Raw genomic sequence first — 24,475 nt, 5'->3', positions numbered from 1 at the left:
GACTGCCTGGGTACTTAATTGGTACTTAATCTTCCACACTCCTGGAAAGGGAAGCCATTTTGTTATTTTACACGCCATTCATTCTTCTCAAGCCTTTCCTCCATATTCTGGATTGTGTATAACTTAATTTTTTTTAATTTTTGAACTATAATACACATACAGAAAAATGCACAAAATAAAGATGCACAGCTTAATAATTTATCACAAATCAAACATTCATGTAACCACCACCCAGAAATCTTCAAAAAATAGAGCATTGCTGCCATCTTTGAATGCTGTATGAAGATTTCACGTAGTCTGTATCCTCTTGTGACTGGCTTCTTTCAACATTATGTTTGTGAGATTCTTTCATGCTGTGTATAACTATAGTTCATGCATTTTCGTTGCTAAGTAGTATTCCACTTGTTTGAAAATGCTGTAATTAAATTTTCCCTCTACTTTTTTTTTTTTTTTTTTTTTGCTGTATGTGGGCCTCTCACTGCTGTGGCCTCTCCCGTTGCGGAGCACAGGCTCTGGACGCGCAGGCTCAGCGGCCATGGCTCATGGGCCCCCAGCCGCTCTGCGGCATGTGGGATCTTCCCGGACCGGGGCACGAACCCGTGTCCCCTGCATCGGCAGGCGGACTCTCAATCACTGCGCCACCAGGGAAGCCCCTCCCTCCACTTTTGATGGACATTTGGGTTGTTGTCACTTTTTGGCTATCGCAAATAATACAGCTATGAGCATACTTGTACATGCCTCCCAAGCCCCTAGTCTTAACCAGACTTGGCCTTTTTTTTTTTTTTTTTTTTTGCGGTACGCGGGCCTCTCACTGTTGTGGCCTCTCCCGTTGCGGAGCACAGGCTCCGGACGCGCAGGCTCAGCGGCCATGGCTTACGGGCCCAGCCGCTCCACGGCATGTGGGATCTTCCCAGACCGGGTCACGAACCCATGTTCCCTGCATCGGCAGGCGAAGTCTCAACCACTGCGCCACCAGGGAAGCCCAGACTTGGCCTTCTTTACCACCCTGTTGGCTAGTGATACCTTCAAGTAGAAATTTTTTAATTTTGTTTTTTAATTTTGGTCTTGTTTCTCATCTTTGGGAGTATTGGTCTGCCATTACTAGAAGTGAAGGTGCTGTTCTAAGCTTTTAAAATATTTTCTTTTTGAGTATGTAAACAACATGATGACAACTGCATTATTTTTAATTAATAAACTTTAATTTTAGAACAGTTTTAAATTCATAGCAAAATTGAGCAGAAATAACTACATTTTTACAATGAAAAATATCTCCTAGACTTCCACTCAACTAAAAAACAAGTGATTGATTGATTGATTTTTGGCTGTGTTGGGTCTTTGCCGTGCGCGGGCTTTCCCTAGTTGTGGTGAGTGGGGGCTGCTCTTCCTTGCAGTGTGCGGGCTTCTCATTGCAGTGGCTTCTCTTGTTGTGGAGCACGGGCTCTAGGTGCGCGGGCTTCAGTAGTTGTGGCACACAGGCTCAGTAGTTGTGGCTCTAGGGCTCTAGAGCGCAGGCTCAATAGTTGTGGCGCACGGGCTTAGTTGCTCTGCGGCACGTGGGATCTTCCCAGACCATGTCTCAAACTCGTGTCCCCTGCATTGGCAGGCAGATTCTTAACCACTGCGCCACCAGGGAAGTCCAAACTGATTTTTTTTAACGTACCTTTTTAGTTCTTGGAATGAAAACATAATTTTTTTTGGAGGGTAAATACAATTTTGGATATCTTTTTCATGAAATAGTGTTATGTAAAAAAATATTTTCCATTTTTTATGGTGTTATTAGTGATTACCTTTAATAAAAATTATTCTATTGAATTTTCCTCTTTGTTAAATATTTTTCCTGTTCATAGTTTCACTAGTGTTCTGATAAACATTATTCTGCATTATTCCATGTAGTACTTTTCCTTTTTTTTTGTTATACACTGTATGCTGAATCCCTAAAAGTTAAGATTTGGGATCAGGGATTATAAACAGATTCATGATCCTTGAAACATATTTCCAAATAGCTTTCCAGGGAATTCCCTGGCAATCCAGTGGTTAGGCCTTTGCGCTTTCACTGCGGAGGGCCTGGGTTCAGTCCCTGGTTGGGGAACTAAGATCCCACAAGCCAAGTAGCACAGCAAAAACAAACAAACTAACAAATAGCTTTCCTGTGGAGTTGTGCCAGTTTATGTTGCTTTTAGAGATGTATATGAATTGGTTTAATCATTCCTCAACAATATTGAGTAGTCTTATTTTAACTAGGCATAAAGTAATTAACATTTTAGTTGCATTTCTTTGATAATTAGCTATGTACCATTTTTCATATATTTGTTTACTAATTGTATTTCCCTCCTATGTGAATTGTTTACTCCTTCTCGTCTCATTGAATTCCTTTTTTTGTTAATATTTTCCTGATTATGAAGCATAATGTTTGTTCATTTTAGAAACTATAAATGTATATACCTAGCACATTTAGTTACAGAATACTGATTTGTATAGGAAATACGGAGTAGTATTTTGAATAACTTATAGTAAATATTAAAGTAATCCTTTAGAAATTTAGTATACTATAATGTTTCCCTCTCATTCTATGGATGAATATATTATTTTTTAAATATCTGCAAAATTAGTCTTCAATGTAATATCGCTAAAGTGTGATCAAATTGACAGATTCTGTGACAATTCTGTTCTCCTACCTCCTGAGTCTCATACATGTCCTTTTTTCTGGGGGCTACTGACTCTGTGCCTTTCGCATCACTGAAAAGCAAATATTCATCCTTAAACATAAATTCTTGTGAATTCCAGAGGAAAGGGAATGTTCAATAATTGTATTGAATCTTTTGAAACTTACAGTTTGATTTTCCTGACACTGCTTTCCTTTTGTCCCTGGGCTGTTGAGACTAAGTTGTTAATTCTCAAAACTAAGTTGAATGTTGTTAATGTAGGGCCGAAAGGAGGCCCAAAGCAGAGTTGAGCAAGCTGGTATTTTGTGGGGCTGACTCTCAGTCACTTTGTGTGCAGTCTTTAAGTCACCTTTAGATGTAACCAGCTGGTCATTTTAGCAGGAGGGGCCTGTTCACCAGAGAACCTGCTGTGATGGTAACCTACTCTTTGATGCTTTAACTAAGACTTTTCACTCACATGTGATGCAGCTTAAGTTGGATCGAGGCAGCAACAACTATTAAAGAATAAAAGCTTGGAATATTACCCTGGCTTATTTAGTGGGAGTGCTTTCTCGAAACCCTTTAGCTTGTCAGGTCAGATCAAGCATGAAATAATATCAGTAGGTGGGCAGATTTGAGTTCTGACAAGCATTTCGATATGTGAAGTTTTTAATAGTGTTGAAAATATAAAATGAATTGCTAAGAGAAGAACCTCTAAAATGCGGTAGGGGAGGTGATTCAGAAATTATACCTACTATTCTATAGCATGTACTTTAGAAAGTGCATAAAAACAGAACATTTTAAAGGATTAGATTTTAAAAACTAGAAACAGAAGTTTTACTACTTTCTTCCAACACCCTAGCAGATCATCTTCCATGCATCCCACTTAGGAGACCTCTGGCTTCACTCTATTAAAGAAGATTCTTTATATTTGACCGTTTTATCTTTCCCCACATTCCTGGTTTTGGGGCAGTTTGTTGGCCTGTGGTAGCCACACTTATCAGAACGTTACAAACAGGTAAGATTGGAATGGAGGAGCTATTCCACATCTGGTTTGTAGTACGTCCAGTTGTTGATGTTAAAGGGGTTGTTTGGAACTCCATGCCTTTCTCCACAAATACTGGGTTCTTAACAGTGACTAATTCTCAGGTTAGCCTTCAGAGATATGTATGACCTGTGGTGCTCATCAGTTTGTACTGGAACAAAGAGTCACCATCAGTGACAATGCTTTTAATGGGAAATGTGCTCAGAATTCTTGACTAGGGGTGTCTCCCCTTGCTACTACTGTAATATGGGAAAGGGGTTTTTCCCTCTCAGGGCCTCTGGCATTGTGTTCCAGAGACTGGGCGTGGTGATAGGAAGAGGAGAGCTTAACGATAAGAAGCATGCGACTCCTGGAAGTGATGATGAAGAAAAAGGTGTTGAGGTGTGCTGACCGGTCCTGGAGTAGGAGGAAGAGGGGGCTTTGCAGTTGGGCTTTGTATTCCGGCCAGTGCAGAGGGTCCTGAGGGGGATTGCAAAAGAAGCATGCCTCCCTAGTTTTTAGTCCCCACACACTGGCCCTTGGTGAGGAGAGGAGCTGGAGGTGAACACTTTTTCTCTGTCTTCTTCCTGCTAGACCTGTCTTAATTAGAGGCTGCGCTCCTGACACTGGACAGGAGAGACCTGGGGAGAAGGGAGTTGAGTGAGAATCATGGTGGGGCACCTTTGAGGCAGTGGAGTCATCTTCAGAATCTGCAGGGGCAAGGGAAGGAAGGTAGAGGAGAGGGGAAGCCCCGGTTGCCCTGTGACTGGGAAGCTTTCTTGCTACTGAAGTGGCTCGTGCTGCATACCGCCAGGCTGTACTTGTCTGTGTGGAATCATCCCAGGAGTACAGTTTGTTGCCTTCTTTGGTTGTTATAGGGTGAAGGGCCTTGTTAGTTAACATTTGTAAATCTGGGTGGTGATACATCTCTCATGTTATCTTATTCTCTATATCCTTACTTTTTTTTTTTTTTTTTTTTTTTTTTTGCGGTACGCGGGCCTCTCACTGTTGTGGCCTCTCCCGTTGCGGAGCACAGGCTCCGGACGCGCAGGCTCAGCGGCCATGGCTCACGGGCCCAGCCGCTCCGCAGCATGTGGGATCTTCCCGGACTGGGGCACGAACCCGCGTCCCCTGCATCGGCAGGCGGACTCTCAACCACTGCGCCACCAGGGAAGCCCTATATCCTTACTTTTGAAGGATTTCATAGTCGTGATAAAAAGTCAAGGTTGTGAGTTTGGTATGAAGAGAGTCTGTTCTTAAGCAAACATGGTCTGTTCCTTCAGCCTTACAGTAAACTGAGCATCCCTCAGATTGTCATGGGGCTTTGTTAACGTAGAGTTAAAGAAGTATTAATGAATTAGTAGAAGGTCTTTTATGTTCCATTTATTAACTCTTAGAAAACTATTTTTAATTGTGAATGTAAATGCAAACTTTTCCCCATACAGTTCAACCAGTAAGAATTTCAGTGACTTCATTATATTGATACCCAACTAATAGAAAAACTTGAGAGTTTATATTTCAGTATGTATATTACTTTTTAAATTAGCAAGTAAAAATAGAGATTCAGTGTAACTGTCTTTTGTCTATTTATTTGTTTTGTTTTTCTGATCTGCAAACATTTTAATTCCCTGATAGGTCAATTATAATGTGTGTCTAGAAACTTTATTTTCACACATTATGTTTGAATCAGTGGGCAGGTGTGGGATTTGGAAGCACTATGAAAGTAACATCATTTATTTTTGCAGACTTTGTAATTTTCTTCTGGAAAACCCAGATTATCCAAAGAGAGAAGATAGAGTCCTTATCAATCCCAATAGCAGCCTGCTTGCCAGCCAAGATGAGATGAAGGCAAGTTGTGCTCTTGTTCCGCAGCGTCTACTTGGAAATGCTCTGCTCTGTTCATCATCTTTAAGGGAATAAACTGCTTTGTCAGGACACATGTTTTTAAGACTATCCAGGAAAAGAGGATTTCAGAATATAGATTTTAGTGGGATTTCTCCCTCTGAGTCACTTTGAATTCTGTATTTGACTTCTTTCATTCTAACTCTATCTTCCCTTCCCCACAAGGAATTAAACAAATCCTCCATATCTTTAATCCTACAAAGGAAGTTTCTAAGATAAACAAGAATTGGACCAGATTATTTATATCATTTTAGGTTTTTTGTTTAACATTTTATTATGAAATTTTCAAACATACAGTAAAGTCAGAAGGCTTTTCCATTGATTACCTATATACCCACCAGCAGGACTATTAAAAGTTAACATTTTACTATGTCCATTTTGTCACATGTCCATCCCTGTGTCCATCAGCACATTCCTCTCATGTTTTATTTCATTATAATGCACTTCAAAGTAAATTGCAAAAACATCAATACACTGCCCCGTAAATACTTTAGCATGCAGATTATTGCCTAGAGTTTAATGTCTGTTTACAGTTTTTCTTTTTGTATAAGATTTATATACAGTACATACACCTGTGTAGCCAAATCCTGTATCAAGATATAAACAGTTTGGTTTTTAGAAATCTTAATCATTGTCTTCATTTATGATCCAGACTAGCATTTAGTGTGTCAAGCGGTTGAAGGAAAGTATAGTTCAGAACTGCTTCACTGGGATCTGTTGTACCATCCTTCTACTTACCACAAATTCTTTTTGACTCTTTCTTTTATGTATGGGTATTACTCATTTTATTGCTCTTTACTTTTGTGCTTTTCAGATGTTACAATTTTTTTTTTACAAATTGAAGGTTTGTGGCAATCCTGCCTTGAGCAAATCCGTTGGTGCCATTTTTCCAACAGCATTTGTTCACCTCGTGTCTCTATGTCACATTTGTGGTAATTCTCACAGTATTTCTGACTTTATTATTATATTTGTCATGGTGATCAGTGACCTTTGATGTTACTGTTGCAAAAAGATTGACTTGCTAAAAGCTCAGATGATGGTTAACATTTTTTAGCAATAAATTATTAATTGCAGCATGTACTTTTTTTTGTACATTTGCTGTTGCACACTTACAAGACTACAGTTTGGTGTAAACATAACTTTAACTTTTCTTTGCATTGGGAAACCAAAAAATTTGTGTGGCTCGTTTTATTGTGATACTAACTTTATTGCACTGGTCTGGAACCAAACCCGCAGTTTCCCTGAAGTATGCCTGTATTTTGTAGCTGGAAAAAAATTCATTTTTCTAAACATTTTGTGAAAAGAAAATGGCTAAAAAATTGGGTTCAAATCCCCAGCTATACTTTTTCATAGTTCCAACTAGTAAAACTAGTCTTCAGACTCCAGACAGACTGTTTAACCTCTCTGACTATCATTTCTTCATCTCTATTCAGGGTTGGTATCCTCCTTTAGAGTAATTATGAGTACAAGTCAGATTATTCTATTCTGTAGTAAATAATTCTTCAAATGATTTCCCCCTCATAGGAAATGCACCGTCTGGCCTCTAATGTTGTGCCTCTCTCTCATTTCAGTTGCCTAAAATAGACTTTTTTGACTATGCTAAATTGGCTCCTCTTGACCAGCGCTGCTTCATCCAAGCTGCTGACCTCCTGATGGCCGACTTCAAAATGCTCAGCAGTCAGGACATCAAGTGGGCCCTGCATGAGCTCAAAGGACACTATGCAATCACCCGAAAGGTGCTCTGCTTGCTCTCCCTGGTGGGGTTACACCTCTTGACTGCTCCTTCCCATGGTAACAGAATGAAGAGTTCAGCTCGTGGAAACTGGCATGGTTTATGATGGTAAAGAGCTAAGGGGTTTGTCAGGGTGAAGGTACATAGACAAAGGTATTTGCTGATCAGGAAGAACTGAATGAAAAGAAATACATAGTAGAAGCAGGGAAGTTCTGGTTTGACCATAAAGACATGGAAGGTAAGGAATTTTTCCATGGAATGCGGATGACTAGAGTGTAAAAGATGCATTTCAGTGCTACTCCTCCCTCATTTGCTTTCTGACTTGGAGCTGGCCACCACAGTCCTCCCCCAGATGGCCCAGTTAACAGTTACATGTAGAGTCTGTAAAGGGCCCAGGAACCCAGCTCTGCCCAGGGAGTGGTGGTTTGCCTCAGAAGAGAGTAGGCAGCTACTGAAAGCTCTCGAGGTTTTGTTTTTTTCTTCTAGGCCCTAAATAAGGTTCCATGTAAGGGCCTCTGTTCCAGGGCTTGGAAAGGTGCTGGTCACTAGTGGGTAGCAGACCTGCTTCATTTAGTGAAGTCCGTTGTACAGTGCCCGTTTCATGGCAGTCAGCCAGGATGGACGAGTGAGCACCAACAGGTCCTTGACTCGTTCCTCTTCTTTCTCCTGCCTTTGAATCCATTTCTCCGGCTGAAGTTCTGGTGATTCTCAGCAGACAGTGTGCTTTTCTTTCCAGAAGACAAGCAAATGTGGAGTTACTTTAACGGTTAAAACACCCACTGGGTCATAACCTGAAAGAAGGTGAACATCGGTAAATTTGCTGAGTGTAGGCCCATTCCACCTTTAGATTGATAACATCTAGGCAGCTGTCAACAAACTCCTAATTATAGGTTCATTTTAGGTAAAATTACTCTGAAGGGAACACAGAGATAGTGCCTTCTGTTTCTGAGTCTCATTCCCCATGCTAAAGAGGGAATGTCTGTACTGTCATTGAAAAATGAATGAGCTTCCCCCCGCAAAATAATGACCTTGAGAAAGAAGGGGCTCTTTCATCTTTAGGCCCTGCCTGGCGTCTTTACTGACGCTTGGTGCCTCACACCTTTTCCGAGCTCCCAGGGAGCTTAGATGATAAATAAGAGGGCAGCAGCAGGAGACAGCCCCTGTGGTCTGGGTGTGGGCTGGTCCTCATTGGTAATGTCCCTCCCGCCATCCTGAGATCAGTAAGAGTAACTGTGCTCACACATGCTTCTCCCCACTGAAGTCCTACTAGTTATATGGGTGGGAGGTTGTAGGGCTTTGTGGCTCAGTTCTTGTTCATGCCTTCCTTTTTTCCTCGTTTTTCTGGCCCTTTATATTTTTATGGTGTCTGCTTGTTTTGATGGGTAATTTAAAAATTTGCAGGATTTTGGAAAGAGGTAGGTTGGACTATTTGAATGAATGTAAGGTGTTTAAGGAGAAATAATGTTTGACAGAAGCTAAAATCTGATGTGCTCAATCAGAAAGTCTCCCTGCTTTATGGACGTGGTGCACAAGACTTCTGCCTTGTAGGAAGTTACACTCACGTGGACAGGGATGTAGAAGACACACCCGGAGATGCTTCCTAGTTTCAGCAATAGCATGTCTTCCCTGCGCCACTCCCCAAACATGGTGATAGCTTTGGGAAGGTATGCTGACTGAAGACGAAGTCAATTCTCTGTGGATTTCTCTTTTTTTCACTTTTTACTATAAACATCAAACACATATAGAAGTAAAGATGGTATTGTAAAAAGCCCCTGCTTACTGTCACTCAGCTTCAGCAATTATGAGCTCCTGCCCAGTCTTGTTGTATTGTATTTCCACCCCTACACACTTCTCCCTCCCAGACTGTTGTGAAGTAGATTCCAAGCTTCATTTCATTCTTTTCATCCATAGGTATTTCAGTATTTATCTTTAAAAGAAAAATACAAAGACAAAATAATTCTTAAAACACAATCAAAATACCATTACCGCAGCTTAAAAATTAACATCATCAGCTATCCAGTCAGCATTCAGATTTCTGTGAATATGTCAAAAATCTTTAGCTTGTTTGGTCATAGCGTTCCAAGTAAAATGTGTTTATTGCAGTTGATTGATAAGTTCTTAAATCTCTTTTTGAAAATCTGTAAGCTCTCTCTCTTTCTTCCCCCTTTAGTTTTCCTTCCTGCCTATTTGTTGGGGAAAACTGGGTTGTTTTATCTTACAGGTTTTCGAAGTCTAGATTTTGCTGACTGCACCCCTGCATTGTAATTAAATGATTCCTCTGTCCCCTGAATTTTGTATAAATTGATGGTTACATCTAGAATCTTGATCAAACTTAGGTTTGATTTTTTTCTCTCTCTCTTGCTTTTTTTTTTTTTTTTTTGCCATACGCAGGCCTCTGACTGTTGTGGCCTCTCCCGTTGCGGAGCACAGGCTCCGGACACGCAGGCTCAGCGGCCATGGCTCATGGGCCCAGCCGCTCCGCGACATGTGGGATCTTCCCAGACCAGGGCACGAATCCGTGTCCCCTGCATCAGCAGGCGGACTCTCAACCACTGCGCCACCAGGGAAGCCCCTCTCTTGAATTTTAATTCTACTTCTGCCACTTGTTGGTGTGTGACTTTGAGCAAGTGTCTTAAACTTGCAGAGCTCAGTTTTCTGTTAGTGAATAGTGAATGTCTTAGATGGGTAATGTGAGAATTAGATGAGATAATACATAGCAGGCCTATAACACAGTGCCTCACATATATCAAGTTTCAGTAACAAGTTTCCATCCCTTCACACTTCTGTGTGCTACAGAATAATTTTCAAACCATTTTACTTAACAGTTACTCAGTGCTATCTTCAGAGTTGGTCCCTAGTGTAGTACAAGAGCACAAGAGCCTTTGGTGGTTTGGCCTCCTTAGGTTTGCAGCGCTGAATTCATGCTAGAGAGGCCTGTGACCAGCAGGCCCCACTCTGGTTTGTTCCAAGCCTGTGGTATGGAGGCCCAGAGTGCAGGAAGACTCAACCCGCATGTGTGTGCACTTGTGGATATTTTAGCTCCACTCTTTTTATGGGTGTATCCTGTGGGTAAGCTTCTTGGAGACCCCAGTGCAGCTGCAGTAATGTTTCTTCTGGTTGTAAAGTTCTGTAGGGACAGAAATGCTATCAGCACTAAGTGTTTTCAATGAATAACTTCTAAACTGGAGAGAACTGGTCATCCTTAAAATTCACAACAGGAACTACTTCTTAAAATGAATGTTTATTTTTATCAAACTAATTAATTTCCATAGTTTAAAAATAATCAGGGACTTCCCTGGCTGTCCAGTGATTAAAACTCTCTGCACTTCCACTGTAGTGGGTGCGGGTTCAATCCCTGGTCAGGGAACTAAGATCCTGCATGCTGTGCAGCGCGGCCAAAAAATTTTTTTAAATAAATAAAATACAATAGTGGCAAAATGCTCATTTATAATTTTGTAAATGGCAGGCTGAAGCCCCCTTCTTCATCCTCTTCCTGTCCTCTCTAGAGGCAACTCGCAACTCTTTTATGTTTTTTTTTCTGGTGTTTACCTCCACATTTATGAACATATAATTATGCTTGATTCGTTTGTTATAGTTTACTCTTTATGGTAGATGGAGGTTCTAGATCTAACACACACTCATCTTTTAGATGCGTACAGCTTTTTAAATCTGTTTTTAGCATTGTCATTATTATGACTATGGAAATCTTCACTGCTAGGGCAAGTAATGTACTATCGTAATGTTTCCTTTTTTTGAATTTTGTATTTTTCATAGAGTTAAAAATCAGTTGCCTTGGTTTTTTCATTTGCTTTTTTTGTTGTTTTTTTTTTTTTTTGACTCTGGGTAAATCTTTCCACACCCAACAACTTGAAAGTTGTTCTTATTCTAGTTTTTCTTATTGTCAAACCTGTCAATTCTCATTTCTTTTTTTTTTTTTTTTTTACCCACAGCCCTCCCCTCCTTCCTCTTCCAGTCTGTTCTTTTTTTTTTTCTTTTTTTTCAATTAAAGTGTACTTGCTGTACAATATTACATAAGTTACAGGTGTACAGTATAGTGATTCACAATTTTTAAAGGTTATACTCCATTTATAGTTATTATAAAATACTGGCTATATTCCCTGTGTTGTACAATATATCCTTTTTAGTTTATTTTATACCTAATAGTTTATACCTCTTAATTCCCCATCCCTATATTTCCCTTCTCCCCTTCCCTCTCCCCACTGGTAACCACTAGTTCTCTGTATATGTGAGTCTGTTTCTTTTTTGTTATATTCACTAGTTTGTTGTATTTTTTAGATTCTACATGTAAGTGATATCATGCAGTATTTGTCTTTCTCTGTCTGACTTATCTCACTTAGCATAATGCCCTCTAAGCCCATCCATGTTGTTGCATATGGCAACATTTCATTCTTTTTTATGGCTGAGTAGTATTCCATTGTATATATATTCCACACCTTCTTTATCCATTCATCTGCTGGTAGACTCCAGTCTGTTCGGATTGTTCTTCACGCCTGCTGCATAGCTGTTATCTTGGGAATTCCCTTTGCCTTTTGACAAAGATTAATTTTCTGTATTCTAGATCCTGACAACTTTCTGTGTCTCCCTTTACACACTCATGCTTAACTGATGGTTCCACTGGATTGAAAAATTATTTCCCCTCCTAATTCTTCTCAATAATTCTGCCCCAGATGTGACTACCTCTTTCTTTCAGGCAGTTTGTTGAATGCCTGCCATAAGTCACACATTGGGAATGACACAGTAAATATAGAGGCTCCCTTCCTTCATGGAGCTTAATGCTGGTGGACAGGGCCATCTTTTTTAACCCACCCCTTGACTTCTGTTCTCTGAGGTGGTCGTTCTCAGGGTATTGACTACCCAGGCTTCCTAGATTTCTCCCTCTGTGTACTTGAATGGTCATCTCTGTCTCCATGCAGGTAACATATCCCTGTCTCTGGACCTGACCTTTCCATCAGGCTCCACAGAGGAGTCTCTATCTACTTCTCAGCTTTTGCATCATCACATGACCATTGTCGTGTTTTTAGGTCATCCCTTAAAAGAAGTTTGGCTGTTGTCAGAGATGGCCCAAAAATCTTACCAGACTGTATCCTTGATTCTCAAAACGAATACTTTGAGTGGGTATTTGATTTGTGAGTGTGAGCAGGCTGGAGGGAAAAGTGCCAGAAACAACAAAAGGAAAATTTTTGAAAATTTTTCTTCATTATCTGTTCTGTGTTCTTCCTGCTAGGTTTTTGGGGTACTTACTTTGTGGTAGTTACTGACTAGACCCTGAGGACGCTGACATGCGTAGAATACAAATTAGCTTCTTTCCAAAGAGTTTTCAGTCTGTTTGAGGAGATTAAAGTTTAAAATAAGGCTAAAGCAACGTGCTGAGTATTATAAAATAGAGTGAATAAAGGTGCATGAGGGCACTAGGAAAGAAATGAAGATGTCATTTGAACAAGGTCTTAAAGATGCTTTCACTAGAGGAATAATATGTGAAAGGCTAAAAGGTAAGAAAAAGTAACTGTGATGCCTTTTGGTTGTGTAGGTGTGAATTATAACCAGCAGGTCTCGAAAGGAAGGAATTCTGATTCTCTAATTTTATTTGTCTGCTGGACCTTTAGTCAGTAGGATAAGTAGGGAGTTACCTGGTGGTCTAGTGGCTAGGACTCAGCGCTTTCACTGCCGTGGCCCAGGTTCAGTCCCTGGTCGGGGAACTGAGATCCCGCAAGCTGAGAGGCACGACCAGAAAAAAACAAAAAAAGATAAGTAATGAATGTTAATATAACTATTAAGGTAAGATTTTGGAGGTGCCTTTAATTTTTAGGCAACATTTTGTTTTAAGGTACAGCTTCCTGACAAGTATAAGTTTGTGTTCATATATATGGATTTTTTTTTTTTCCTGCTAACTAGAAACAGTATTTAAATGGGACCAAGGTAATGACCTCAGTTCTTCCAGTCAGGAGCCTCTATGGTTTTTGTTTGTTTGTTTAATTAGTTATTCGGCTGCACCGGGTTTTGGCTGCGGCATGTGGGATCTTTTAGTTGCGGCATGCGGGATCTAGTTCCCTGACCAGGGATTGAACCCGGGCCCCCTGCGTTGGAAGCGTGGAGTCTTAACCACTGGATTGCCAGGGAAGTCCCAGAAGCCTCTGTGTTTTATGACAGTGTAGTGTGGTTGAAAACCCCATAGACTACCTACCAGTTATGAGCTCTGAGTTCACATTCCAGTAATCAGTTGCTGATAAATGACATCTCCTGTTTAATTACCTCATTTTTTAAATGCAGATCATAATAACTTATCCTGCCTCCTTTCCTGGGTTTTTACACATATCCCTGGTTCAAGGGTGGGGTTTTACCTGTAGATAAAACTTGGTATAGATTAGTAGTTTTGCAGCTGAGTACAAACATGTGACTTTAAGATTGGTGCCTAAGGATTTGTGGGGAACACCTTGGGTAGCGGGACAGGAAGAAGAAACAGAAAGCAAGGGAGGAGGCACTGCAGCTGTGAGGACGTTGATCCGGGATATAGAGAGGTAGCAAGATGGATCTTGCGTTGGCCAGCTCTTGATGGGGTTTCACTGAAATCTGAGGGCAAGGTGGCGTTAAAGAGAGGAGCTTTAGTTCTGAGACTGGCCTGACTCCCTATACTAGCTTTAATTAAGGTTTGACTGGGGGCAAGTTCCTTCCTCTAAGCCTTGCTTCCCTCTACTATAAAATAAATAACACCTCCCTCAGAGGATTGTTCTGAGAATTAAATAAGTAAGGACTTGAAAGGGCCACATGTAGTGCTTAGCTTATAGGAGGCGCGCACAACGAATGGTAATTCCCTTCTGATTCCCAAACTTAGGAGCTTTGAAAAGGAAGGGAAGTAGGAGGTAGATTAAGATGCAAGGGTGATCCTTAGAAATCATGAATTCTGTCTGGGAAACGCTGAACTGCCAGCATGCTGGGTGGGGCCTGTGAGACATCCAAGTAAAAGCAATTCATTGGTTGGCTGAATGGACAAAAAAGGTGGGAAATACGAACTGGAGAAGGGATTTTGAGAGTCGTCAGCATATGGAAGGTGACCTTACCAGCCTGGATGAGGTGTACCTAGAGAGACTGTCGGGTGAGAAAAGAGCCAAGGCTGCCTTGAGGACTCCCAACATGGAAAAACTAGGTAGAGCAGCAGGCAGCGAGGAAGGAAGAAGTCAGGAGAGTGGAGCAGGCAGCATTGTTTGTGCTGCTGAGAGATCCAGTGTGATGAGGAGTTAGCCCCGTGTTAGGAAGATTAGCAAGTGGAAAGGTGAGGTAGAGGCCAGATTAGAGGGAGTTGGCCGCTTGTGGGAGGCCAGGTGATGGAATGATGTACAGATGGCTCTTTTGATAAGTTTGGCTACAAAGAAGAGGAGGAAGAAAAGGGCTGGTAGCTGGAAGAGGAAGGAGGTCAGGGAATGAAAGGTTTTCTTTTTTTTTTTTTAAGATGGCAGAGACTTGAGCACCTTTAAATGCCTATTGGAAAGATCTAAAAAGGGGGAGAAGCTAAAGGAATGGAAGAAAAGGGATTATCACTGGCATAAGAATTTTGCACTCAGTGTTCAGTACAAAGTGGGGATGTGGGTGAAAGCAACGAGAATGTGGGGGAAGTGGAGGAGGGAGTGTTGACCAGGGAAACACCATGTAAGATGCTGCCCGTAAAATATAACTTGTAGCCATTTGTTATGTGATTTAAGCTGTGCTTATTCAAGGACAGCTTCAGTAGTTTCTATTTTCTTGTGTACCTTTATCAGTAAGCATTTTGGTTCTACCATTATAGCAGTTGTTGAAAGAGAAAATGAAGATAATGAAATGCTACCTGTTTATTTTGCTGCTGCCTTTTCTGGTAAGCCATGTAGGGAAGATAGCTGTGAGTCACGAGATTTGGGGATTGCCGATGTTTCATGTACTTTTTTTGTCCCATTTACAGCAGTAACCTTTCCCTTTCTCAATTTTTAGGCCTTTTCTGATGCCATTAAAAAATGGCAGGAGCTATCACCAGAAACCAGTGGAAAAAGAAAAAAGAGAAAAGAAATGAATCAGTATTCTTACATAGATTTCAAATTTGAACAAGGTAATGGCCAAATGTGAGTGTTGCTGATGGTGTTTGCAGAGCCGCCTGCTTCCACACAGCCCGTAAGGGGAGTCGTGGTGTGGCTGCTTAGAAGTGCCCTGTTACAGCAGTCTGAGGAGTGTCACTGACATGACTGCTTTGATGGCACATTGGTGTTTTTAGAAGGTGGCTACGTTTGTCATCTTTCTGTTTGGGATATACCATGACAGGAAAATTGTGTGTAGTGTTAGACTCACATGTGGAAAAGTGTTTGGAGACATTCTTCAGCTTGGGGGGGAAAGAGGTCTTGAAGGTTTGACAAGAATTAACCTTATCACTACATAGTAAAAGCTAGAGCAGTGATTGATTGCTTACTGCAGAGGAGTCACTTACACACCTGAGAGAGTGGCTTCTACACAGAAAAAAACCAGACAGCTCTTAAACTGCCACTTAAGCTGTTTATTTAAAATTCTGTTATTCATATTGAAGTAACTGCTGAAAGCTCTTTCAAAGAGGTTACTTCAGGTCTAACTCCCCACCCCCCACCAAGGTAAAACTTGCTGAATTTTGCAACAAGTTTGATCTTAGTTGCTTGTGTCTAAGAAAAGAGTCCACTTCAACTTTTCCTGTAGATTATGTCATAAATAAGAATATTTCCCTTTTCTTTTCTCCTATGTGTCTTTCCATTACATCTGTAATTAATTTCATAACTTGACTTCAGGTGTGACTAAATGAAAAATCCATGAGATAGTTATAGAGTTGGAAAGTATTTGAACTTTCGAACTCTTCAGGATCTAAAAGAGAACGTCCTAGGCTCTGACTTCTAAGTTCGCCAAGCTACTTTGTGAAGCAGTCCTCTCCTGACGTGACATTCTCACAGATCTGTGGCAGAATGGAAGTGGGGACAGTGTATAGGTGGTTTTTCATTCATCTGAATTTATCCACAGTTTAGACTAGGCATCCCTAATACATAGTCACTCAGTATTTGTTTCTGACTTTCAGTGGTAGAGAAAAGAAAGTACCACTTCACAAGATGTTCTACTCCCTTGTTGGTCAGCTGTGTCTTTTAGAAAGGTCTTCCTTTATATCGAGCCAAAAATGTACCTTCCTGGGACTTCCCTGGTAGCGCAGTGGTGAAGAATTGTCTGCCAATGCAGGGGACACGGGTTTGATCCCTGGTCCGGGAAGATCCTACATGCCACGGAGCTACTAAACCGGTGTGTTACAACTACTGAGCCTGCGCTCTAGAGCCCATGAGCCACAACTGCTGAGCCCACGTGCCACAACTACTGAAGCCCACATACCTAGAGTCCATGCTCCGCAACAAGAGAAGCCACCGCAATGAGAAGTCCACGCACCGCAACAAAGAGTAGCCCCCACTCACTGTAGCTAGAGAAAGTCTGCGTGCAGCAACAAAGACCCAACACAGCCAAAAATAAATAAACTGAAAAGTAAAGTCGCTCTGAAAAAAATTAAATACTTAGATGTGAATCTAACAATACATGTACAGGACTTATAATGAAAACTACAAAACACTGAAGAAAGAAATCAAAGAAAATATAAATAAATGTAGAAACGTACTATGTTCATGGATTGGAAGACTCAGTGAAGAAATCTTCCCCAAATTGGTACCATGCTTAATGTAATTTCTGTCAAAATTCCAGCAAGATTTTTTTGTAGATACAGGCAAGGTATCCTAAAATTTATACGGAAAGGCAGGGTACTAGAATAGCTAAAATTATTTTTTTAAATAAATTTATTTATCAGTAGTTTTGGCTCGAGGGCTCTAGAGCACAGGCCCAGTAGTGTGGCACACGGGCTTAGTTGCTCCGTGGCATGTGGGATCTTTCCAGACCAGGGCTCGAACCCGTGTGCCCTGCGTTGGCAGGCAGATTCTTAACCACTCCACCACCAGAGAAGTCCCAGTGATTATTAAAAAGAATAAAGTGGGAGAAATCAGACTACTGGATTTCAAGACTTACTACATAGCTACAGTGATTAAGATCAGGTGGTCTTGGGACTTCCCTGGTGGTCCAGTGGTTAAAAATCCACCTTCCAATGCAGGGGACCACGGGTTCAATCCCTGCTCGGGGAACTAAAATCCCACATGCCGCAGGGCAACTAAGTACGAGCGCTATAACGAAAGATCCTGCATGCCGCAACAAAGATCCCGTGTGCTGCAACTAAGACCCAACGCAGCCAAAAAAATAAAATTAAATAAATAAATAAAATAAATAAATACTCTTTAAAAAGAAAACCAGGTGGGCTTGGCAGAAATATAGACAGATAGATGGAACAGAATAGAGAACCAAAAACTGGTTTTCTAAATAATCAATGAAAAAAAAGTTTTAATTTTTAAAAACTAGTGAGAGTAAAAAAAAAAAAAAAAAAAACTAGTGAGAGTGAACAAGAGAAAAGAGAGGGAAAATAAAGTGTATCAGTGTATAGTAAATATTGATAAAATCAAAAGAGATTATCAAGGTTTTTTGAGTAAATAGAAAATCTGGATGGAATAGACAGTTTTCTAGAAAATGTACATTACCAAATCAACCAAAGAAATACAAAACCTAAATCAGACCAACTGCAAGATTTGACATTTGTCATTTTGTTAGCTTTTATTCTAAGTGTTATTTATTGTAGATCTAGGTACTGCTCTTTTCTGTCTTTGAAATTTTCAAAATAAAAAAATTTTTAAACATACATGAAACACGTGTGCACCTCCCAGAATGGCTCAGATTAAAAACTGATGTCATCAGGTGTTGAGGACAATGTGGAGCGATTGAACCTCACATACATTGCTGGTGGGGGGAGAGTGTAAATTGGAACAGACACTTTGGAAAACTGGCACTGTTTTCTAAGCTGATCTGGCAATTCTACTCCTTAATGTATTCTCAGCTGAGTTGCAGGCATATGTATAGCAGCTCTGGTCATAATAACCCAAAACTGTAAACCTTCCTGTCCTCAGTAGTGAATGCACAATAAATTGTGGTATATTCACACAGTGCAGTACTAACAGGCTAGGAGAGACCTTCCAGTTGGATTATAATAAGCAGGAGCGAGGGAGGGGTGGAGAGGAAGAGAGTCGGGAAGTGCGTGGAATGTTAGGGAATGGTAAGGAGCCCAGTTTTCCCCCAGACAATATGTTATGGGAGAGTCACTAACCGTCCTCTGTAGGACCAGGCCACAGAGGACTGGGATGGCTGCCTGATTCCTAGCAGAACAGTTGTCTGCATGATTTTGCATTGTCATTTATCTTCTAGGTGACAAAAAAATAGAAAAGAGGATGTTCTTTCTGGAAAATAAGCGGCGACATTGTAGGTCTTATGACCGGCGTGCTCTCCTTCCAGCCGTGCAGCAAGAGCAGGAGTTCTATGAGCAGAAAATCAAAGAGATGGCAGAGGTAGGAAGATGTGCTTGGAATGCGTTCCTGGGATTCTGGTTTGCTGTTAGGGCATAGTATAAAACGGTCTTATAAGATTTGCCTTTTCTTTCAAGTGATTCATTTGAATAAACTAGAAAACTTTTAAAAGGAAAACAAAAGTAGGTTTTGTAATGATACTGACTGAAGTTCACAGTTTCCTAAATCAGATTTATGTTAGAGAATTTTAACTGGAGCTTAGTAAACACATCTGTTTCACCTCCTTCACCCTCTAATGGTGGAAATTAGAGGAAATGGAGGAAAAAACAGATTCCATTTAGCTCTTTAATTCTTCCAAATATGCTATCAAATGTGCAAGTCAACTGGAATATACATATATTGGTTATTTAATACAGACAGACCTCGGAGATATTGTAGGTTCAGTTCCAGACCACTGCAATAAAGTGAATGTTGCAATAAAGCTAGTCATATGAATTTTTTGGTTTCCCAGTGCGTAGAAAAGTTATGTTTACACTACACTGTAGTCTAGTAAGTGTGCAATAGCATTATTTCTAAAAAAAACAATGTCCATGCCTTAATTAAGAAATACTTTTTTTAAAAAAAGAAATACTTTTATTGCTAAAAAATGCTAACCATCATCTGTGCTTTCAGCGAGTCATAATCTTTTTGCTCAGTGTTGGTGGCTGCTGACTGATCAGAGTGGTGCTTGCTGAAGGCTGGGGTGGCTGTCCAGATTTCTTAAATGTGACAATAATGAAGTTTGCTGAATCAATCGATTCTTGCTTTCATGAATGATTTCTCTGTAGCATGCAGTGCTGTTTGATAGCATTTTACCCACAGTAGAACTTCTTTCAAAATTGGAGTCAGTCTCCTCAAATCCTGCTGCTGCTGCCTTATCAACTAAGTTTATGTGATTTTCTAAATCCTTTGTTGTCATTTCAGCAGTCTTCATAGTATCTTCACCAGTAGTTTCCATCTCAAGAAACCGCTTTCTTTGCTTATCAATAAAAAGCAACTCCTTGCCCGTTAAGGCTTTATTATGAGATTGCAGCAGTTCAGTTCTAATTCTAGGTCTCTTGCTGTTTCTGCCACATCTGCAATTAATTTCTCCATTGAAATCAGCTTCTTCCAAACTCCTGTTAGTGTTGATATTTTGACATCTTCCCATAAATTATGAATGTTCCTCTTTGCATGTAGAATGGTGAATCCTTTCCAGAAGTTTTCAGTTGACTTTGCCCCAGATCCATCAGAGGAATCACTATGGCAGCTATAAATAAGCCTTACAAAATGTATTTCTTAAATAATAAGTCTTGAAAGTCAAAAATTCTCCTTGAACCATGGGCTGCAGAATGAATGTTTTGTTAGCAGGCATGAAAACATTAATCTCGTTCATCTCCATTAGAGCTCTTAGGTGACCAGGAGCATTTCAGTGAGCAGTAAAGGAATATTTTGAAAGGAATCGTCTTCTGAGCAGTAGTTCTCAACAACGAGCTTAAAATATTCAGTAAACCATGTTATAAACAGATATGCTGTCATCCAGGCTTTGTTATTCCATTTATAGAGCACAGGCAGAGTAGATTTAGCCTAATTCTTAAGGGCCCTAGGATTTTTGGAATGGTAAAAGGAGCACTGGCTTCAGCTTCAAGTCATCAGGTGCATTAACCCCTAACAAGAGAGTCAGCCTGTCCTTTGAAGCCAGGCATTGACTTCTCCTCTGTAGCAGTGAAAGTCCTAGATGGCATCTTCTTTCAATATAAGGCTGTTTTGTCTACATTTGAAAATCTGTTGTTTAGTGTGGCCACCTTTCATTAATTATCTTAGCTAGATCTTCTGGATAACTTGCTGCAGCTTCTGCGTCAGCATCTGCTGCTTCACCTTGCACTTTTATGTTATGGAGATGACTTCTTTCCTTAAACCTCAGGAATCAACCTCGGCCTGCTTCAGACTTCTGCGGTTTTCTCACCTTTCTCAGCCTTCATAGAATTGAAGAGAGTTAGGGCCTTGCTTTGGAGTAGGCTTTGGCTTAAGGAAATATTGTGGCTGGCTTGATCTTCTGTCCAGACCACTGAATCTTTCTCCATATCAGCAGTAAGGCTGTTTCACTTTCTTATCATTGTGTGTTCTTTGGAGTAGCACTTTTAATCTCCTTCAAAAATTTTTCCTTTGCATTCACAACTTGGCCAACTGTTTGGTGCAAGAGGCCTAGCTTTTGGCCTGTCTCGACTTTTGGCATGTCTTCCTGACTAAGCTTAAATTTTTTCTAGCTTTTGATTTAAAGTGAGATGGGCCACTCTTCCTTTCATTTGAATGCTTAGAGGCCATTGTAGGGTTATTAATTAGCCTAATTTCAGCATTGTTGTGTCTCAAGGAATAGGGAGGCGGGAGAAGAGGGAGAAGGATGGGGAATGGCCAGTCAGTGGAACAGTCCGAACACACATGACATTTATCGATTAAGTTCACTGTCTTATATGGGTGCAGTTCATGGCACCCCAAAACAGTTGCAATGGTAACATCAAAGATCACTGATCACCATAACAAATACAGTAATAATAATAATGAAAAAGTTTGAAATATTGCGAGAATTGCCAGAATGTGACCAGAGACATGAAGTAAGCAAATGCTGTTGGAAAAATGGCACTGATAGACTTGCTCGATGCAGGGTTACCACAAACCTTCAGTTTGTTTTTTAAAAAAAAAAAAAAAAAAGGCACTGTCTGCAAAGTGCAGTAAAATGAAGTGTGCCTATATGTGTTTTCTAGACCAGCAACTCTCAAATTTGCCCCATGGACCCCTGGGTTTCCCAAGACTCTTTAGGATGTCTGCGACTCAGATCTCTTATCATGATAAGATGATATTTACCTTTTTCACATTGTTGAATTTGTACTGAGGAACAAAAGTAATGGTGCCTTAGGGTGAATCAAGCCAGTGGCACCAAACTCTACTGGAAATCATTACTTTCTTCACCACCATGCACTCACATTTAAAAAAACAACAAAAAAAGCCCATGTCGTCTAAAAATGTATTTGATGCTTTGATGAAGCAGTTGAAATTATTACTTTATGAAATTTTAACCCTTGAAAACATCTTTTCAATACTCTGTATGACAAAATGGGAAGTACAATTGTCCCTCTGTATCCACAGGGGGTTGGTTCCAGGACCCCCACCACAAATACCAAAATCTATAGATGCTCAAGTCCTTTGTATAAAATGGCATAGTATTTGCATATAACCTACACACATCCTCCCGGATACTGTAAATCATCTCCAGATTACTTACAACACTTAATACAATGTAAATGCTCTGTAAATAATTGGCAGCACACTGTAAATTCAAGTTTTTCTTTTTGGAACTTTCTAGAATTTTTTTCCCCCAAATAATTTTGATTCGAGGTTGTTGAATCTGTGGATACAGAACCTGCATATATGGAGGGCCGAACGTATGCATAAAGTGCTTTTGCTGCATACTGACTATGATGGTTTTCTCAAGGAGAAACGTTTGTAACATCGAATTGCAAGCTGCTGAATTAGGCCCTTCTCCCTACCCCCCCCCCCGAAAAAACCCCACCATTTTTACTTGAAAAAATGACTGACAGAAAAACTATGATTATTCAAAATTAGGTATTTAGCAGGAATTTTCTCAAAAATGAATGAAGTGATTATTTATGACCAATGATAAAATTCTGGATCTCAAGCAGAAATTGGACTTTTGGAGAATTGTCATCTTGATGCAGCCGTCATAGAGTTACCTGTGACTGTATCTGTTACATTAAAATCTGTTAGTGTAGCTTGCAGTTCGAATAGATCTTTCACCCATGCATGATTTTATCATAAACACCGATTCACTGAGTTATGTAGACCTTCCAGATGTTGGCACATTTCATAGTATAGTATTAAAACACCACATTTGCTAATATCACTGCCAGTCTCATCAGAGAAGTGTTGAAGTATTGGCAAGATGGTTGTGGTCATCTTTTTGATGTCCAAATTGTCCCTTCTTTGGCCAGTGGTGTCACCTTCAAGTTAGTTCCTCTGTCCTGGACCTAGTCGTCTTTGACAGTATCCTTGCTTTCTGGCACACCTGGTGACCCAGGTTCAACTTCTGCTTTTCCTAACCTGGACCTGGAATCACCAACTTTTCCAAGGTGTCATATTTTCTTTTAGTGAAAATTCATACTAAGATTTTTATTTCAACTTTGGTTTACAGGTTTTTTTTTTACTTTTTTCATTTTATGTAAGCATTTCTTTTCTCTTATGCTGAAAATCTTGGCTCTTAATTACATTACCATAACGGCTTATTTCCTTTATCCTATGTTGTATACTTAGTAGATCTCAAATAACAACCCAGTATTATTACCAATAATATTGCTAAATATGGTCTAGGTTTTATTTATAACTTAGATTAGGAATTTGAAATTAAAATATTATAAAGTTACTTGAAATAAGTGTGTGGTTATGCCATTAACTTGGTAAGCAAAGAAGTTTATTTGTTTATTTTTAAGTTTTAAGGAATTGGTTTTTAATTTCTTTTTCATTTAATTCTGTTGTTCAGTTACGTAAAGTATTTTTAAAGTCAAAACTATAAAACAAGGAACATTCAGAGAGATCTAGCCTCTGTCCTGTCTGTCCTCCCCATGTCCTCTAACTCCCTCTATACATAACCATTATTAATAGTTTTTGGTTTGTCTTTTCTTATTTTATGTAAAAGCATATATGTGTATATATATATATTTATTTATAAACCTTTCTTTCTTATTAAAAGGTACACACTGTTCTACCCTTGCCTTTTTCACTTAACTGTGCTTCTTGACTCCACAGCAATCCATGGAGATTTTTCTCTTTCCTTTTTAAAACTGCCTAGTGTCCCATTGTCTGCAGTACCAGAGTTGATTCAATTATTCCCCTATTGAGGGACATTCAGGGTTGTTTCCAGTTTTTTGCTATTATAAATAGTGCCATGATAAATAACTTTGCGCATACATCACTTCATATTTCTGCCCCAGGGTAACTTTGGAATAGATTCCTACAAGTGTGATTGATGAATTGGAGTGTAAAAACTTACGTAACTGTTATATGGTGCCAAATTCCCCTCCATAGTGGTTGTACTGTTTTGCATTCCCACCAGTGATGTACAAGAGTGCCTGTTTCCCGCTAACCTCACCAACAAAGTATGTTGTCAAGCTTGGTTTTTACCCATTCATTTTTTTTTTTTTTCGCTTATGCTATTCTGTACTCTTCATAAGTGTTTTATGTCAGTCTTTTATTCCTTCTATATTTTGAGTCAGATTTAAGGAATTTCCCCCATATATTCTGGTACTTATATGGTTTCCTTTTTCATGTGTAGTGTTCTGATGCATTTTAAATTTACTCTCAGGTAACTTTTTAAACTACTAAACTATGTAACTGAAGAGATGACTATTAATAATAGGGTTTTTTTATGTTTATGAAAGTAAATGCTAAATGGTTTGTGGCATCTTGACTAAATTTGCATCTGTGTGTATGGTTTTTTGTTCCTCAGCACGAAGACTTTTTGCTTGCCCTGCAGATGAATGAAGAACAGTATCAAAAGGTAGTTAAAATCTCACCTAATCAATTTATTCTGGGTATTTTCATTAGCTGTTTTCTCTTCTCACATTTCCTGAGCATTTTGATGACAAATTGGTTCCCGTATAACCTTTGCTGTTGATCTGCTGAGTTTGAGCTTCGGCTAAGTTACAGTCAGGTACTT

The 24,475-nt window shown here is 39.8% G+C and overlaps 1 protein-coding gene across 1 annotated transcript in view; it reads left to right on the top strand.

Annotated features, from left to right (window-relative positions):
• RNF216 (ring finger protein 216) overlaps positions 1 to 24,475 on the top strand; it is a 173,100-nt gene that overhangs the window by 45,180 nt on the left and 103,445 nt on the right. Inside the window, exons 6-10 of the mRNA XM_079719850.1 lie at positions 5,412 to 5,514; positions 7,140 to 7,304; positions 15,278 to 15,392; positions 18,632 to 18,771; positions 24,266 to 24,316. Of these exons, the coding sequence (XP_079575976.1) occupies positions 5,412 to 5,514; positions 7,140 to 7,304; positions 15,278 to 15,392; positions 18,632 to 18,771; positions 24,266 to 24,316 (574 nt within the window). The remainder of the gene's footprint in view (positions 1 to 5,411; positions 5,515 to 7,139; positions 7,305 to 15,277; positions 15,393 to 18,631; positions 18,772 to 24,265; positions 24,317 to 24,475) is intronic.

This window comes from Hyperoodon ampullatus (assembly GCF_949752795.1).
Source record: "Hyperoodon ampullatus genome assembly, chromosome: 14".
NCBI classification, from domain to species: Eukaryota; Metazoa; Chordata; class Mammalia; order Artiodactyla; family Ziphiidae; genus Hyperoodon; species Hyperoodon ampullatus.
The sequence above is the reverse complement of the archived record's forward strand: the minus strand, read 5'-3'. Positions and strand labels throughout refer to the sequence as shown.